We start from the raw sequence: 17,559 nt of genomic DNA, 5'->3' as shown, positions 1-17,559 counted from the left end.
AACTGTCATGTGCTCCCTGGTCCTCACTCCACCCATCACAGAGCCTGCTGCTCTCTGTTAACTGTCACGTGCTCCCTACACCCATCACAGAGCCTGCTGCTCTGTGTTAACTGTCACGTGCTCCCTCCACCCATCACAGAGCCTGCTGCTCTGTGTTAACTGACACATGCTCCCTACACCCATCACAGAGCCTGCTGCTCTGTGTTAACTGTCACGTGCTCCCTACACCCATCACAGAGCCTGCTGCTCTGTGTTAATTGTGTGTTCATCTGCCTGTCTCTCCCACAAAACTGCAAAAGACCTTATTTCTTCAGGGTCTTGGATAGAGTAGGTGCTGGACTACTACTGTTTTTACACGAAGTGGAACATGACGCATTCCGTATCTACTAGGCAATGAAGACATGTGTTCCTCATTTTGTGGGGGGAAATCACAGCTGTGGTAGTAAGGCCGTGGGTTCATAGTGCTCCAGCAATGAATTCGAATGTCTGGAAGAATCGTGAGTTTAAGAGCTAGAAAGGGCCTTAAAGATCCTCCACTCAGAGTGGGCCCCTGGATGGTCTTTCAGCGTCCGAGCCAATTTCACCCTCGTTTGTGCTCCCTGATATCAGCTGTTTACAGCATTTGTAGAGAGAGTCTGCTCGTCTGCTTCCATAGAGATAAGAATTGTGCACTGCTCACCCATTTTAGGGTTTGGGAAACATTTCTGAGTTTACAACATCTGCTATTTCATAACTGGATTTATGCAAAGTGGGATCAACTGAGCTTGAATTGACGTAAGCGTCCAACTATGTAATCTGATATTAACTGTATAAACTTATCAATTGTATATAAAAGTTTTATGTTACTATGAGGATTTATCATGCTGCTAACTAAAGTGAAACTGGAGCTTTACAAAGTTTTTGTGCCGTTTTATCTGCTGTGCTTGATTGTGCTTGGGATGGTAGGTGTGGATCCTGGTCCATATACAGTAGACCCTCTTGTAGGGAAAGGGGACTGTTTGTTGTTGGCTTGTTTGTTTGTTCACTCCTTCCTTTGACTCTTGACAAAGCATTTCAGGAGGCCGTGGAAAGCCCTGGTGATAACTTTTCATTATAAAGGCGCTCTACTGTACCCTTTCCACGTAGTTTGCTTTAATGGTTGAAAAGTAATAAAAGAAGTAATGGCATGGAAGGTCAGCTCAATTGGACTGGACCAAAAGCAAAGAAGTTTCCGGGATAAAATGAATGCTTCAAAGCTCAGCGGAGCAAGCGCGGGGGTCTGGGGAACATGGTTTGCGGGGACTTCTAAGTCAATTGGCAAAATAATTCTATTATGAAATCATTCTGCATCCCACTTTGAAATGTGGCGTCTGGGGTCTTAAATGCTAACAAGCAGCCATCTAAGATGCAGCAATTGGTCTCAACCCACCTGGAGCAAAGGAAAATGAAGAACACCAAGTCCACATGACAACTAAGAGCCCAAGAGACAGAAAGGGCCACATGAACCAGAGACCTACATCATCCTGAGACCAGAAGAACTAGTTGGTGCCCGGCCACAATCGATGACTGCCCTGACAGGGAGCTCAGCAGAGGACCCCTGAGGGAGCAGGAGAGCAGTGGGATGCAGACCCCAAATTCTCATAAGAAGACCAAACTTAATGGTCTGACTGAGACTGGAGGAATCCCGGCGGTCATGCTCTCCAGACCTCCTGTTGACACAGGACAGGAACCATCCCTGAAGACAACTCATCAGACATGAAAGGGACTGGTCAGCGGGTGGGAGAGAGACGCTGATGAAGAGTGAGCTAATTATATCAGGTGTACACTTGAGATTGTGTTGGCAACTCTTGTCTGGAGGGGGGATGGGAGGATAGAGAGAGAGGGAAGCCGGCAAAATTGTCAAGAAAGGAGAGACTGAAAGGGCTGACTCAAGACGGGGAGAGTAAGTGGGAGTAGGGAGTGAGATGTATGTAAACTTATATGTGACAGACTGATTGGATTTGTAAACGTTCACTTGAAGCTTAATAAAAGTTATTATAAAAAAAAAAAAAAAAAAGAAGTAATGGACCCAAAAGAACCTGCAGAATATAGAGATCCTCCAGAGTGGACCTGAGTTTGCCTAGGCCATGGACACGTTGGGGGACCTGGTAAAAGCATGCATCAAGGTGGCACCTGCAACATCTGTGCACAGCTGCAGCAAGTTTGTAACTCCATGGTTTCCTAGAGAATTGATAGAACTCTGGTTTAAGAAGTCCCTTTTGCACAGAGATTTTCCTTAAAACTTCAACAGCATGCTAGAGTACTTCTGTATACATTATCATCAATGCTTATTGGCCTAAGCATTGACAATGGAGAGGATCAGGCATAGAAAATTCAGTAGAGATGATGCCTCTCAGGGATGACTGCCCGCAGCCGACACAAGCCTGAGGAGCAGCTGAGCCCAGTCTGACCTGAAGCATGTTTACAAGGCAGGAGACACGGGAAGAAGCCAGCTGCTTCATTTGAGTTATGGCCAAATCACAGAAAAGCAGATTTCACATCAGCGATCAAAATAACGCTTTTTTTTTCCTACCACGTTGTAGAAAGTTGACGTTGGAAGGGGCTTGAAAGGTAACTGAGTTCAGCCACCATCCAGTGCTTTAATCCCTCCTCTTCCAAGCAACCTGTGCTTGAGTATCTCAAGGAATTATTATCAAGAAAATAAGCAACTAGGAATAACCCTGTTTGACACATTTATTGGAGAATAATTTAAACATTTATAGTACCTTAAGAGTAAGTAATACAGAAAATTCCAATGATTGAGGGCATATGGTGTGAGGATGGCCTTATTTCAGAACAGTGTGAAGCAGGCTGCGTCTTAGTGGGATGGATGTCTGATTTTGTGAAGTAACCTTTAAGCTTTTAATGTATTTTATAAACCAATAGATGTAGATTACAACAGATGAAATCAGTTAAAAGTCAGTTTATAGTAGGACCATATTGACTGCTAATGAAGATATTAAACAATAATTTGTTGACTGACAAGTTAAATCATCTCAACTTTTTTAGTTTGAACAAAAGCTACCCATTTTATCTCCACTGCAAATGAAATCCTTAAAATTCTCAGAGGAAGACATTATCCTAAGAAGTTTTTAGAAGATTCACGTGCAGAAGAAGAGTAGCTCTGTACTCTGACCCAGGACCATCCTCATTGCCGATGTCCTGGTCTTGTTTAGGGTGGTGATCCGCTATTCCCTTCTCCCACAAGGACAGAAGAGGGGAAGGTGGCCCTACAGTTTTTGTACCTTTGGTGATTTGTGTTTTCTGTAAAAATGTTTTTGCCTGTAGGTAGAGTTTTTAATATGCCTTTAGAAACTTTGAAGTTGCGGAACATTTTCTTCTAGGGTGGAAAAAAGTAGATGATTATTCATTAGGCTTGCTTTGGTATGGCAGAACCTGAACGGGAGGGGCGCAGAGGTGTGGATGGCTTTCAGCCCGCTCGTTTCCAGTACAATATAAACGTTACTAAAGTTTTATCTAGTTCAAGAGGAAAAATCTTTAAATATTTTAAATTTGTCCTTTTGTTATTAGAAGCACCTACGATATAGTTATATTTAAATTGCTGGTGTTTTATAGTAACAAGTGATGTTACTGTAGTTGGAACAGATAATTTACGTGGTGATAGCTTCCTTGTTGTAGCTTAATTAAAGAAAAAACCAAAATGCTGACTGTATTATCATTTTAAATTATTCTTTTTGCACCAAGAGCTGTTTTTAGCGTGCCAAGTGGCATTGCCTATTCTGTTTCAAGTAACTGAAAATGTCATAAGGTTAGAGCCTGTGTTTTTTGTTTGTATTTTTTCCATAGTTGGAAGGGCACAATATCTTCTCCACCCTGAGCTCCAGCGAATACGAACAGGTGCTTGAGATCATCCGCAAAGCCATCATCGCTACAGACCTTGCGTTATACTTTGGGAACAGGAAACAGTTGGAAGAGATGTACCAGTCTGGATCGCTAAACCTTAATAACCAATCGCATAGGTAAAAATGATTTTTAGAAGTTTAGAAGCTTAGCAAATGTTATGTGGAATAAGTTTATATTTAAGAGAAGTTTTAAAAAAATGTTTTTTTTATGTGCATTTTGTGTATATTTGCTTTCGGGCTATTTCATTGCTTAACAAAATTACTGCCACTATATTATGAAGAAAACTAAAATGCAAATTTGCATTTAAACTAGCCATGCAGGAGTGGGCGCTAAAGGAAAAGATTGGCAGGTTGTTTCCCAGGGGGCCTTTGTTGAGTTGATCACAGCCCAGGGTTTGGCCACTGGCCTCATAGAATCAAAAGCCTGACTTGCTAAGCAAATGAAAATGGATTCATTTTTCAGAATCTGACTCACATTAAGCCAGCTCATGTGATTTCTGTATAAAAACAGAATTCCATATTAAGCCTTTGCTGTCAAATCGATTGCAACTCGTGACAACCCTGTATGTTACAGCATGGAACTGCTACGTACGGTTTTCTTGGCTGTAATCTTCATGGAAGCGTATCACCAGGACTTCTTCCATGGTACCACTGGGTGGGCTCGAACAACTAACCTCTTGATTAGTAGCAGAGCACAAACCCGGCCACCCAGGGACTTTCTAATTCCATGTTATTAAACTACAAAACATATATTTCAGTCACAAAGAATAGAATATTGGCATTCTTTGTAGTCAGAATCATTTAGGAAGCCAAGTTGCAATCAAAAGGTTGCTTTGCGAATGAACATGGAATCAGAACAAGGGGAATTTGATGAATTAAACGTTTTAGTGGCATCAGGCTGAGGTAGTCTGATGCCTTCTTTCCCCAGAAGGTGTGTCTTCCTAGTGTGTTCAGAAATATTCCGGGTCTCTTCGTTCTGATGAGTGTGTTCACCCATGTGCATGCTAGGTCTAAGACAACCCTTCGGCTAAACTTCCACTCCCTTTGACAGTTCGTGGGTGGTTCGCACCAGTGGTGATTGCTGTGACTTTCCTTTTGCTGTTTCCATGTCTGGCCAAGCTCCATTTCAAGTGATGCCATCTTTCTCTTTGGGTTCACGAAAATGGATTTACTGGTTCTAGCCCATTCTTGCTAAGCTTGGAGCTATTCTCTTTGTCCAGGTGCTTTGCATAGCTCCTCTGTGATCCTTTAAGAACTGATCTTAACAATTCTTCAAGAGCATGGCCTCTGTTGTCTTCATTTTCAAGTTTTTAGAAGCAGTTCACTCTGGTACCCTGAACCTAAACAAACCATTAGCTTTACGAATGAATATAAATTATATATAGTAAAATTTACCTCTTCCATAATAAGTACCATTTGTATAATGGAATCTACACCTTTGATTAAACCATGGTTGGTTGTGATTCAACTTACCTCCAAAAGATCAAGATTTTGTGAGGCTTGAAACTTACCCAGTTTGGGGAACTTTCTTTCAGAAAAACAGTACAAATCTATCTGATTTTCACATAGGGCCATATGAACACATTGCCAGGGTGCTCCTGGGATCATGGAAAGGGGCGGTCCCAGTGGCGGGCCCTGAAGATTCCTTAGGATCACTGTGTGTTCCTTCTGCATCCGGTCCAGATGACGTGTATGAGTTACCGTACTGACACCTCTGTGCCTCTAAAACATTGATGTGTGGTTCTTTGTGCTGAGTAGGAGCTGTAGAAACTGTTGGTTCACAGGGCTCTTTTTCTTTTTTTCCTTGTCGGGAGCCCTGGTGGCAGAGTCCTTAAGAGTTTGGTTGCTAACCAAAAAGTCAGCAGTTCGAATCCACCAGCCTCTCCTTGGAAACCCTATGGGACAGTTCTACGCTGCCCTATAGGGTCTCTATGAGTCAGAATTGATCCTGGGCAACAGGTTTGGTTTTTGGTGTATAGCCTTGACAAAGTCTCCTTTGTCACTTTGTCACTTTGGTGTATAGCCTTGACAACGTGTATACACGTATAGCCTTGACAAAGTGTCCTTTGGCTTACTGAAACTCATGTGGCTGTGTGTTTTAGGTCACAAACAAGGATGATGTAACTAGTATCCCATTTCATGAGTCTGTTCTTTATTATTAAATTATATTTTCTTCTATTAGAAGATTTAAACATCTAATTTCAAATCATTATATTTAGTACATAATGCATTAATATGTGTTGATATATATTGTGTAGTTATGTATGATTAAATTATTTTGATAATTTTAAAGGTAACGCATGTTTGTAATAATTCAAGGAGTGCAAGGGTGTATACAGGAAGAAGAGTGCCATTCTGACCATCTGCAGCTACCAGCTACCTGAACACCCTTGCTTATACAGTTTTACCTACCGGCCCTTTACAAAATATACCATATAGTACTAGAAATTTATACATATATTAAATTTTCTAAAAAGACTGTAGAAATTCATACTTCTTTGAACAGTGTAAGAAATTGGCATTTTTCTAAGCCAGTACCAACATAAGACTTTATTAGTCCATTTCATTTTTGCCAGCCCTGTGGGTAAAAACAACTTTTCATTAAATAAAACATTTATGTTTATTGACTATACATTATTCCTACTTTCATTTGTCTGTTCATAACTTTATTTTCTGTGGAATTGTTTACTTCTTAATAAATCAGTTTGCATTCTATGTTTGTTAACAATATTAAAATATTTTCTCTTATAGCTTACAAATACTATCTTTAGGTGGTCTTCAAAAATTTCCTTCAGATTTTCTTTTGAAAACGAAGGAATTTAATTCATGTGCCCAAATCTGTCACTTGTTTTCATTACCTCTGAATTCTCTGTCTTGCTTAAGAAGGCATCCCTCCATCCTCACAGTAATATAAACATTATTTAAATTGTTAAAATATTTTATAGCCTTTTGAATATTTTTAACATTGAGGTCTTAATCATGGAATTTTATTGTGAGTTATAAATATAACTTTGTTTCTGAGTATGGGTGTATCAGTACCACTTAATGAATAATACATTTTTCCACTGAGTTGAATTTGTTAAGTTTTAATATAAACTTAGATAATTTTTTGGACCCCTTAAGCCACCTATTTGCTAATTATCCAAACCTTGAATAAGATCATACTGTTTTGATTACAGGCAGCCTTGCGTTACAAACATCCACCTTACGGAAAACTAAATAATTTGCCCTCGTTTTGAAATGATCAAGCAACCCCTACTGTCCACCGATTCTTCGTCACAGTCGCCTTCACTTGCTGCACGCACATACAGCTTTTAAATCATTGAGAAGGCTTCCAGCCCTTTCTTCAGGGCTTAAGCAGGTTCATTCTTGTTTGAACCCCTGCTGAGAAGTTTCATTTCAAACAAGTTCCCAGGCTGGTTAGGGACCAATTTTGAGAGCCACTAGTAGAGCCATGGTTCTCAATACTTATCACACGTAAGAATCCCCTGGAGATCTTGTTAAACCGTAGAGCCTGATTCAGTATATTTGGGGGGTAAACCAAAACCAAACCCAGTGCCGTCGAGCCGATTCTGACTCATAGCGACCCTATAGGACAGAGTAGAACTGCCCCATAGAGTTTCCAAGGAGTGCCTGGTGGATTCAAACTGCTGACCTTCTCGTTAGCAGCTATAGCTCTTATCCACTGCGCCACCAGGGCTTCCTCTCTCACTAAAGAAGGCTAGATGAGAACCGTATGCACCTGTTTCGACAAATTTGACTCAAGGACTTTAAAAAGATAGAGTTAGGAACAGGACCTTGTTTGTAACCCAGGTACTGCCTGTACTATAAATATGTTGAAATTTAGGAGCCCTGGTGGTGCAGTGGTTAAATGCTCGGCTGCTAACTGAAAGGTCAGTGTTTGGAACCCACCAGCCATTCTGCAGGAGGATGTAGTGGCAATCTGCTTCCCTAAAGATTAAAAAAAAAAAAAGATTACAGCCTTGGAAATCCTATGGGGCAGTTCTGCTCTGTCTTACAGGGTTACTATGAGTCCAAATCAACTTGATGGCAACAGGTTATGTTGAAATTTATCATACATACTTGGCCCTTACTTTTCTTTACTTTCTAAAAATTTTCATAGAAATAGTCACTTAGTAAATATACATTTTTTAATTTTTATAAGAAAAAAATTAAATTTACAGAAAAGTAGAAATTATACTCAAATGTGCACCCATATTGACTAATTTGAGTCAATAATTGTTAATATTTTACCATATTCTCTTTGCCTTTTTGAGGAGGCTGGACTATTTCAAAGTAAATTACAGTCATCACAGCACTTCACCACCTTCGTCATGAATACTTAAAAAGAAAAAGAATATTCAGCTATCAGGATTTTTTTTCCAGATAAAAATGCTCACTTTGGCATTTTGATTGCAGTTATGTTGTATTTATTTATCCCCTTGAAACTGAACATATATTGTCTTATTATCCAAAAATATGGTATGACTCTTATTTTTACTCATGAATAAAATTTTATAGTTTGCTTACACGGATTCTGCAACTTTCATGATAAAATTACTTCATCCTTTGTGAATGCATTTTTCCCATTTCTGACTAACTAGAGTTTCCAGTATAAATAAAGTTGTGAATTTATAGAGAGTGAGTCCTGGTGGTGCAGTGATTAAAGCGCTCAGCTGCTAACCTAAATGTTGGCAGTTTGAAACTACTACCTGCTCCCTGGGAGAGAGACATGGCAGTCTGCTTCCGTAAACATTACAGCCTCGGAAACCCTCTGGGATGCTCTACTCTGTCCTCCAGGGTTGCCGTGAGTCAGGATTGACGGGACAGCAATAGGTTTTGTCCTGGGTTTGTCAAATTTGTTTCATGCACTTTGAAACTTAATTATTAGGTGTATACACTCTTAGATTTATGTCTTCTTGACCTTCTCTTGAACTGGTAATATTTCTTACCTAAAGTTAGTTGTCTGTGTCTAAAGCAGCCATGCCAGCTTTCCTGTGCTTACTGTTGGCACGTCATATTCTTCATAGCTCTTTGTTGTCGTGATAGCTAACCCAGTAAGTCAAACCCATTGCCATTGAGTCAATTCCAACTATAGTGGCCCTTTGGGACAGAGTAGAACTGCCCCATAGAGTTTCCAAGGCTGTACCTCTTTATAGAAGCTGACTGCAACAGTTTTCTCCCATGGAGTGGCTGGTGGGTTTGAATTACCAATCTTTGGGTGAGCAGCTGAGCGCTTAATAACTGTGCCACCAGAGCTCCTTACTGTATAGCTAGAACCTACAGAACAATATTGTATTATGGTAGAGAAAGCAAACACATCTAACATGTGTGATTGTAATCGTGGTTTTAGAATTTTAATTGTTTAAAGTGATGTTTGATATGTTTGATAGATTATTTTCATCATGTATAACTAATTTCATTTTATAGCTGTTTATATTAGTTTATATTAGGAATTTTTTCAAATCCATATCTAGATTCCATTGATACAGGGTTATTAATTTCTCATTTTATTAGTAAGTTTTTTAATTTTCTAATTTAATGCAACCCATGAATTCCTTGAACTGTACTTTACCATGGAATTACTCCTTTAATATACATAGGAAATCAATTTCTATCTTTTTTTAGCAAGTTTGCATCAAATTCATTAGTTGATATATAGTTTTTATTATACTGTGTCATATTTTCTATTAAGATTGGCTGGTTTTATAAAATTAAGTAGGGAAGCTATTGATTTCTTCTCTGATCTGGAAGAGTTTGAATAACTATGGCTATTCTGGGTGAGGTTAAATAGTATTTATTTGTAAAACCATTGTAGTCTGTCACCTTTTTAAGTGGAAGTTCTTTATAAACTTTATAATGTCTTTTTCGGTCTGGGGGTTTTGTTTTATTTTGTTTTTTATATTTTATTCTACCTTTTAGACAGTTTATTGTGCTAGAAAATCATCTTTTTCCTTTAGATTTTCAATTTTATATAAAAATATTTTCACAAAGTGCTTACTTAAAATTTATTTAATATTACTATATTTGTATGAGTAAGAATTGACTTGATGGCATGGTTTGTTTTCTTGTAATTGTTATTGATTCTTCTGCTAGTTAAAATCTACTTTTGAACCCTGGTAATTTTTTGTTTGCTTAATTTTAGTTGTCCTTTTCAAGTACCGAATTTCCATTCTTTAAAATGAGGCCAAAATAAAGGTATTTTCAGGGTAAACAAAAACTGAGAGAATTTGTTGTTAGACCTGAACTACACAAAGTACTAAGGGAAATTTTTTATTCAGAAAGGAAATTATACCAGACGAAAAGTTCCATCTTGGAGGAAGGTATAAAAATCACAAAAAATGTAAACAGAACAGCTTTAAAAATTACTTTTTCTTCTAATTTACCTAAAAGATAAATGAGTGGTTAAAGCAAAAATGTCATAGCAAGGTGGAATTTATATCTGTGTAGAGATTAAATATATGAGAACAAGAACAGAAAGAATGAGGGGCATACAGAACTATTAGTGTTGTGAGCTTCTTAGAATCACAAAGGATGGAGAATGAAGTGTTAGCTGGAACAATATTGATCTATGTAGATGTGATAAGGATTCATATTGTAATTCCTGGAGAAGCCACAAAAATAATAAAAAGAGGTATGGCTTTTCAAAAACTAGGAGAAAAGTTAAATAGTGAAAGGTACAGTCAGTTAACCCACAAGGAGGCAAAAGGAATAGAGGGATGAAAAACAAATGTAACAAATACGAAGATGGTAGACTAGAATCCAATAAAACCAATTCTTAAATATAAGTGGACTAAATAATTCAATTAAAAGCAAGAAATGATCATACCAGATCAAATACCAAGACCCAAATCTATCTTATCTACAGATATACATTTTAAATAGACTCATATGGGTTGAATGTAAATGATGGAAAGAGACACAATTCAGAAAGGAAGCACAAAAGAGCTGATGTGGTTGTATTAACATTGAAGTAGTTTTCAAGACAAGAAATATTGCCAGATATAAAGAGGGACAATTTACAAGGCTAAAAGAGTCAATTCACAGGAAGAGATAACAATCCAAAATGTCTATGCATCTAATAACAAAGCTTCAGAACACATGAAGAAAAAACTGACAGAACTAAAAAGGGAAACAGACCCAAAATTGTAGCTAGAGAGTTTTACGTGCTTCTGCCATGAATTATAGAACAACAACAAAAAAAAAGTACATAAAAAATCAGTGAGGCTAAGGTAGATGTAAAGAACACAATGAACATGACCTAACTTGTATTTATAGAATACTACAAGAACTATAAGGAGCCTGGTTCTTGGCTGCCAACTGAAAATTTGGTGGTTCTGACCCACCCAGCAGCTCAGTGGGAGAAGGAGCTGGAGATCTGTTCCCGTAAAGAACTGCCTAGAAAACCACATGGGGCAGTTCCACTCTGCCACATGGGGCCACTATGAGTCAAAATCAACTCAAGGGCACCCCAGAACAACAACAACAACCATATAATACATATTTTTTCCAGCTGCACTTGAATTACAAGATGGGTGATGTACTGAGACATAAAATAACTATCAATAAATTTTAAAATATTAAAATCAAAAAGTATTTTACAATGAGAGTTAAAAAAAAAAAAAAAAAAAAACAGCTATCTAGAAAAGCCCCAACTATTTGGAAATTAAAGAATATGTTACCACTGGAGAATGGCCTCGGTTTTTGTCTTCAGTGTAGGAAAGAATTAAACCACTGAGACAAACGGTGTCAAGTGAGCAGAGGTTTATTACCAAGGAGAGGGTTAGTAGTAAAAGTACACTTGACTAGGAAGCATCAAGTGGGCTACTCAGGTAGAGAAAGAATCTGAGTGAGGGTTTTATATCCTTTTTGTCTCCTTATCTGTCTCTGTTAACATTTAAAAACCAGGACAAGAGCCCCCCCCCCCCCACCCCCATGAAGACCATTTCCTTGGCTTAAGGTTTGATTACCAAGTTACAGATCTTATCAAGTTAGGGACTTTATCAAATCAAAGACCCTTGTAAAGATCATTTCCTTGGCTTAAAGTTTAACTATGTAGGGACCATCTTACTAAGGAATGTCACCTCCCCGTGTCTCCTCCTTTGTGGGGATTGTCTTATGGAGGAATGTCACCACTGCCTGCCTTTTCTTCTTCCCGAGTGCAAGCTCTCCTCCTCCCCCCTACAAATACACTTCTAAAAACCATGATTCAAAGGAGAAGTCACAAAGGAAATCAGAAAATATTTCAATCTGAATGATAATGAAAACAAAAATAAGTCAAAATTTATAGGATACAGTTAAAGAAGTGCTAAGAGGGAAATTTATAATGCCTATACTAGAAAAAATGAGTTTAAAATCAGTGACCTAAGATAATACCTTAAGCAGCTAGAGAAAGAATTGTAAATTAAGCCTGAACTTGAAGTAAATAAAAGCAGAACAATAAAACAGAAAGCATGCAAACAACAGAGAAAATTAACAATGAAAGGAAGTTGGTCTTTTGTATTAAGATATATCAACTCCAACCAAGACTGTTAAGGAAAATAAAAAAGAAACACAAGTCACTAATATTAACCGTGAAAAAGGGGATATCATTACAGATGTTAAAAGGGTAGTAAGAAATTATTGTAAATGATTTTATGCTAATAAATTTGAAACTTAGACAAAATAGATAAGTTCCCTGAAAAACACAGCGTACTAAACATTGTCCAAAAAGAGATGGAAAATAATGAATAGTCCATTAAAGAAATTTAGTTCTTAAAAAAAAACAAGCAAAAACCCCTCCAGACCTTCATGATTTTACCTGTGAATTCATCAGCCACTTATGGAAGAAATAATACCAGCCTTACACAAATTCTTCCAAAAACTGGGAAAGAAGAACCACTTCCCAATTTAATGTATTACGTCTTCAAAAACCATGATACCAAAATCTGAGGGACGTTACAAAAAAAGTGAAGATCAGTATTCCTCAGGAACATAGATGTAAAATTCATAACAAAACAGTGTCTTATAAAAAGGACAATATAGCCTAACAAATGGATTTTTATTTCAGGGATACAATATAAAATTGGTTTAGCATTTGTTAATAAATCACATATACATAATTAATCACCAACAGAATAAAGAAGAAAACCCATATGATCATCTCAATAGACGCAGAAAAAGCATTTGACAAAATTAAACCTGCATTCATGGGAAAGAAATTTAGCTTACTAGGAATATGTGAGAACTTTTTTAATTTGATAAAAACCATCTCCTAAAATACCAAAGCCACCATAATGGTAGGTGATATATTAAGTACTTTCCCTCCAGGATTGGAAACAAAGACAGAATGTCTACCCTGACCACTTCGGTAGCAATTTGCACCAAGATCCTAGCCACTGCATCACAGCAATACATAAATATAGAGAGATAGACATAGATATTTGACGGGAAAAGGTAAATCTGTTCCTTATTTTTAACTGACATGATCACCTACTAAAACTAATGTTAAGGATCTAAAAAAAAAAAACTACTAGATTTAGCAGGGTAACAGTACACAAGTTTAACATCTTTTTAAATAATCAGTTTTGTTTCTGTTTATGAGTAAGTATCAATTGGAAATTGAAACTAACCAGCGACATTTGCTATGACAAAAAAAAAAATACAGCATGCTTAGGAATAAATTTAATGTGCAAATCTCTCTATATACTAAGAATACAAACTATTTCTAAGAGAGATTAAAGACAAATGGAGAGATAGGTCATGTTTATGAACTGTAAAACTTAATACTGTTGAGGTATCAGTTTGCCTCAAGTTCACCTATATGTTTAATGCAAACCCAGTCAAAACTCCAGCAGGAATTGATCTCAAATTTGTATAGAAATGTAAGAGACCTAGAATAGTTAGAAAAATTTAAAAAATTTTGGAGAATTTACGCTACCTGGTTTCAAGACTTGCAGTATTTTTATGCAAATAATGCATGCCTTCTATGTTTGCCAACCTTGCCCTCCACCCACAAGGTGTTTTCATAAGTGCTGCTATGCCAATTTATTTTACATGTTGCTGTAAAAAACTTAACACAACATGCTTTTAAAAATACCTCTTGGGGGGGAAGGGCATGGTTAGCAAACATATGTAGAAGGTGAGCATTATTTGCCCAAAAATGCAGTATTATAAACTAACAATAATTAAGACAGTGTGTGTTGGTGTTGGGTTAGGCAAATAAATGGTGATACAAACTATGGAAGGTTACCACTCTGCATCCTGTTGGTGCTCAACCAAGGCGCTAAGGCAGCCCTGTGAGGAGTGGGTAGTCTTTTCAACAAATGATTCTTGAACAACAGGGTTCTCAGTTAGATGACAGACCTGCATGTCAGAGTCCAAAAATAGACCCAGAGTGTAGAAGTCAACCATAAGAAAGGTAACCCAAGTAAAAAGTATGTGAAAGATTTTTACACAACTTAAAAGTCAATAAGCACATAATATCTTCCTCCATGTTCTTTGTCATCAGGAAAATACAAATTAAAACCACGGTGAGATACCGCTACACACCAATGCCAGTCGTTCTCAAGGGTATTGTCGGTGGGAGTCAAAAATGTTATAACCACTTGTGAAAACACTTCAAAGTTTCTTAGAAGGTTGGACATAGGCTTACCCTGTAATCCAGCAGCTCTGCTGCTAGACATTCACTGTGGAGAACTGAGAGCATGCGTCCACACACAGACTTGTATGCAAATGTTAATAGCAGCTGTATTCATAATATCTCCAAATTGGAAGCATCCCAACTGTCCTATAACAGAAAAATGGATAAAAAAATTTCTGGCATTTATACAATGGGTTGGGATATTGTACTATTCAACATGTAAAAAAATAGTATATGAAGTTCTGATTTATGAAACAACATGGATAAATCAAAAACATTATGTTGACCCAAGGAGCACCTGTTGTTTTGTTAGTTGCCATCGAGTCACCTCCAGCTAATGGCGACCCCATATGTGTGGAGTAGAAATGCTCCATAGGGTTTACAAGGCTGTGACCTTTCTGAAGCAGATCACCAGACTTTTCTCTGGAGGTGCTGCTGGGCGGGTTTGACTAGTAGAGCAGCATTTAGCCATTTGTGCCACCCAAACCACAAAAACCCATTGCCATCAAGTTTACTCCAACAACCCAGGACTACGAAAAGAGCACCTGTTATTGTTAGGTGCTGTCCAGTTGGTTCCTTCTCATAGCACACGATGTACAACAGAATGAAACATGGCCTGGTCCCGTGTCATCCTCACAATTGTTGCTATGCTTCAGCCCATCGTTGCAGCCACTGTGTCAGTCCATCTCATTCAGTGCCTTCCTCTTTTCCGCTGACTCTCTACTCTACCAAGCAGGATGTCCTTCTCCAGGGACTGATCCCTCCTGATAACGTGTCCAAAGTATGTGAGACGTAGTCTTGCCATCCTTGCTTATAAGGAACATTCTGGCCGTACTTCTTCCAAGACAGATTTGTTCATTCTTTTGGCAGCCCACGGTATATTCAATATTCTTTCCCAACACCATAATTCAAATGGATCAATTCTTCTTTGGTCTTCCTTATTCATTACCCAGCTTTTGCATGCATACCAGACTATTAAAAATACCATGGCTTAGATCAGGTGAACCTTGGTCTTCAAAGTAACACCTTTGCTCATTAGCACTTTGAAAAAGAGTTTTCCAGCAGATTTTCTAGATGCGATAGGCCATTTGATTTCTTCACTGATGCTTCCGTGGGCATTGATTGTGGATCCAAGTAAAATGAAATCCTTGACAGCTTCAGTCTTTTCTCCATTTATCATGATGTTGTTTATTGTTCCACTTGTGAAGATTTTTGTTTTGTGTTGAGGTGTAATCCATACTGAAGGCTCTAGTCTTTGATCTTCACCTGTGTGCTTCAAGCCCTCTTCACTTCCAGCAAACAAGGTTATGCCATCTGCGTATTGCAAGTTGTTAACAAGTCTTCCTCCAATCCTGACGCGCCATTCTTTTTCATATAATCCAGCTTCTCAGGTTATTTACTCAGCATACAGATTTAATAAGTATGGTGAAAGGATACAACCCTGACCCACACCTTTCCTGACTTCAAACCACGCAGTATCCCCTTGTTCTGTTTGAACGACTGCCTCTTGGTCTATGTACAGGTTCTTCATGAGCACAATTAAGAAGTGTTCTGGAATTCCCATTCTTCGAAACTTATCCATAATTTGTTATGATCCACACAATCAAATGCCTTTGCATAGCCAATAAAACATGGGTAAACATATTTCTGAAATTCTCTACTTTTAGTCAGGATTCATTTGACATCAGCAATGATATTCCTTGTTCCGTGTCCTCTTCTGAATCCAGTTTGTTTTCTGGCAGTTCCCTGTCTATGTACTGCTGCAACTGCTTTCGAATGATCTTCAGCAAAATTTTACTTGCATGTGACATTAATGACATTTTTTGATAATTTTCACATTCTGTTGGCTCACCCTTTCTTTGGAATGAGCACAAATATAGGTGTCTTGCAGTCAGTTGGCCAGGTAGCTGTCTTCCAAATTTCTTGGGATAGACAAGTAAGCACATGCAGGGTTGCATCAGTTTGTTGAAACATCTCAACTGGTCTTCCATCAATTCCTGAACCTTGTTTTTTGCCAATGCCTTCAGCACAGCTTGGACCTCTTCCTTCAGTACCATCGGTTCCTGATCATTTGCTACCTCCTGAAATGGGTGAATGTCAACCAATTGTTTTTGGTACAGTGACTCTGTGTATTCCTTCCATCTTCTCTTGATGCTTCCAGCGTTGTTTAATATTTTCCCCATGGAATCCTTCAGTATTACAACTCGAGGCTTGAATTTTTTTCTTCAGTTCCTTTTAGCTTGAGAAATGCCAAGTGTGTTCTTCCCTTTTGGTTTTCTGTCTCCAGGTCTTTGTACATTTCATTATAATGCCTTACTTTTGTCTGCTCCAACAGCCCTTTGAAATTTCCCATTCGGCTTTTATTTCATCATTTCTTCCTTTCACTTTAGCTACTCTCTGTTCAAGAGCAAGTTTCAGAGTCTCTTCTGATACCAATTTTGGTCTTTTCTTTCTTTCCTGTCTTTTTAATGACTTCTTGCTTTCTTCTCGTATGATGTCCTTTCACAACTCCTCTGGTGTTGGTCATTAGTGTTCAATGCATCAAATCTATTCTAAATTCAGGTGGGATGTACACAAGGTCGTACTTTGGCTCTCATGGACTTGTTCTAATTATCATCAGCTTCAACATGAACCTGCATACCAGCAATTGATGGTCTGTTCCACAGTCAGCCCCTGGCCTTATTCTAACTGATGATATTGAGCTTTTCCATTGACTCTTTCCACAGATGTAGTCGATTTGATTCCTGTGTATTCCATCTGGCAAGGTCCATGTGTAGAGTTGCCATTTATGTTGGTGAAAAAAGGTATTTGCAATGAAGAAGTTAATGGTCTTCAAAATTCTGTCATTCAGTCTCTGGCTTTGTTTCTGTCACCAAGGCCATATTTTCCAACTACCAATCCTTCTTCTTTGATTCCCACTTTTGCATTCTAATCACCAGTAATTATCAATGAATCTTGATTGCATGTTTGATCAATTTCAGACTTCAGAAACTGGTAAAAATCTTCAGTTTCTTCATCTTTGGCCTTAGTGGTTGGTGCGTTAATTTGAATACTAGT

General features: G+C 38.0%; 1 protein-coding gene across 7 annotated transcripts in view; it reads left to right on the top strand.

Annotated features, from left to right (window-relative positions):
• PDE10A (phosphodiesterase 10A) overlaps positions 1 to 17,559 on the top strand; it is a 745,035-nt gene that overhangs the window by 709,236 nt on the left and 18,240 nt on the right. For 6 of the 7 annotated variants that reach the window (XM_049905162.1, XM_049905144.1, XM_049905169.1 and 3 more), the window contains one exon: positions 3,826 to 3,998. In XM_049905162.1, coding sequence (XP_049761119.1) covers positions 3,826 to 3,998 — 173 coding nt within the window. Of the gene's footprint in view, positions 1 to 3,825; positions 3,999 to 5,450; positions 6,436 to 17,559 lie in introns of those variants that run through there. The other variant, XM_049905170.1, reaches the window with a different exon arrangement.

This window comes from Elephas maximus, chromosome 1 (genome assembly GCF_024166365.1).
Source record: "Elephas maximus indicus isolate mEleMax1 chromosome 1, mEleMax1 primary haplotype, whole genome shotgun sequence".
Lineage (NCBI taxonomy): Eukaryota > Metazoa > Chordata > Mammalia > Proboscidea > Elephantidae > Elephas > Elephas maximus.
This window is presented reverse-complemented; position numbering and strand designations above follow the sequence as displayed.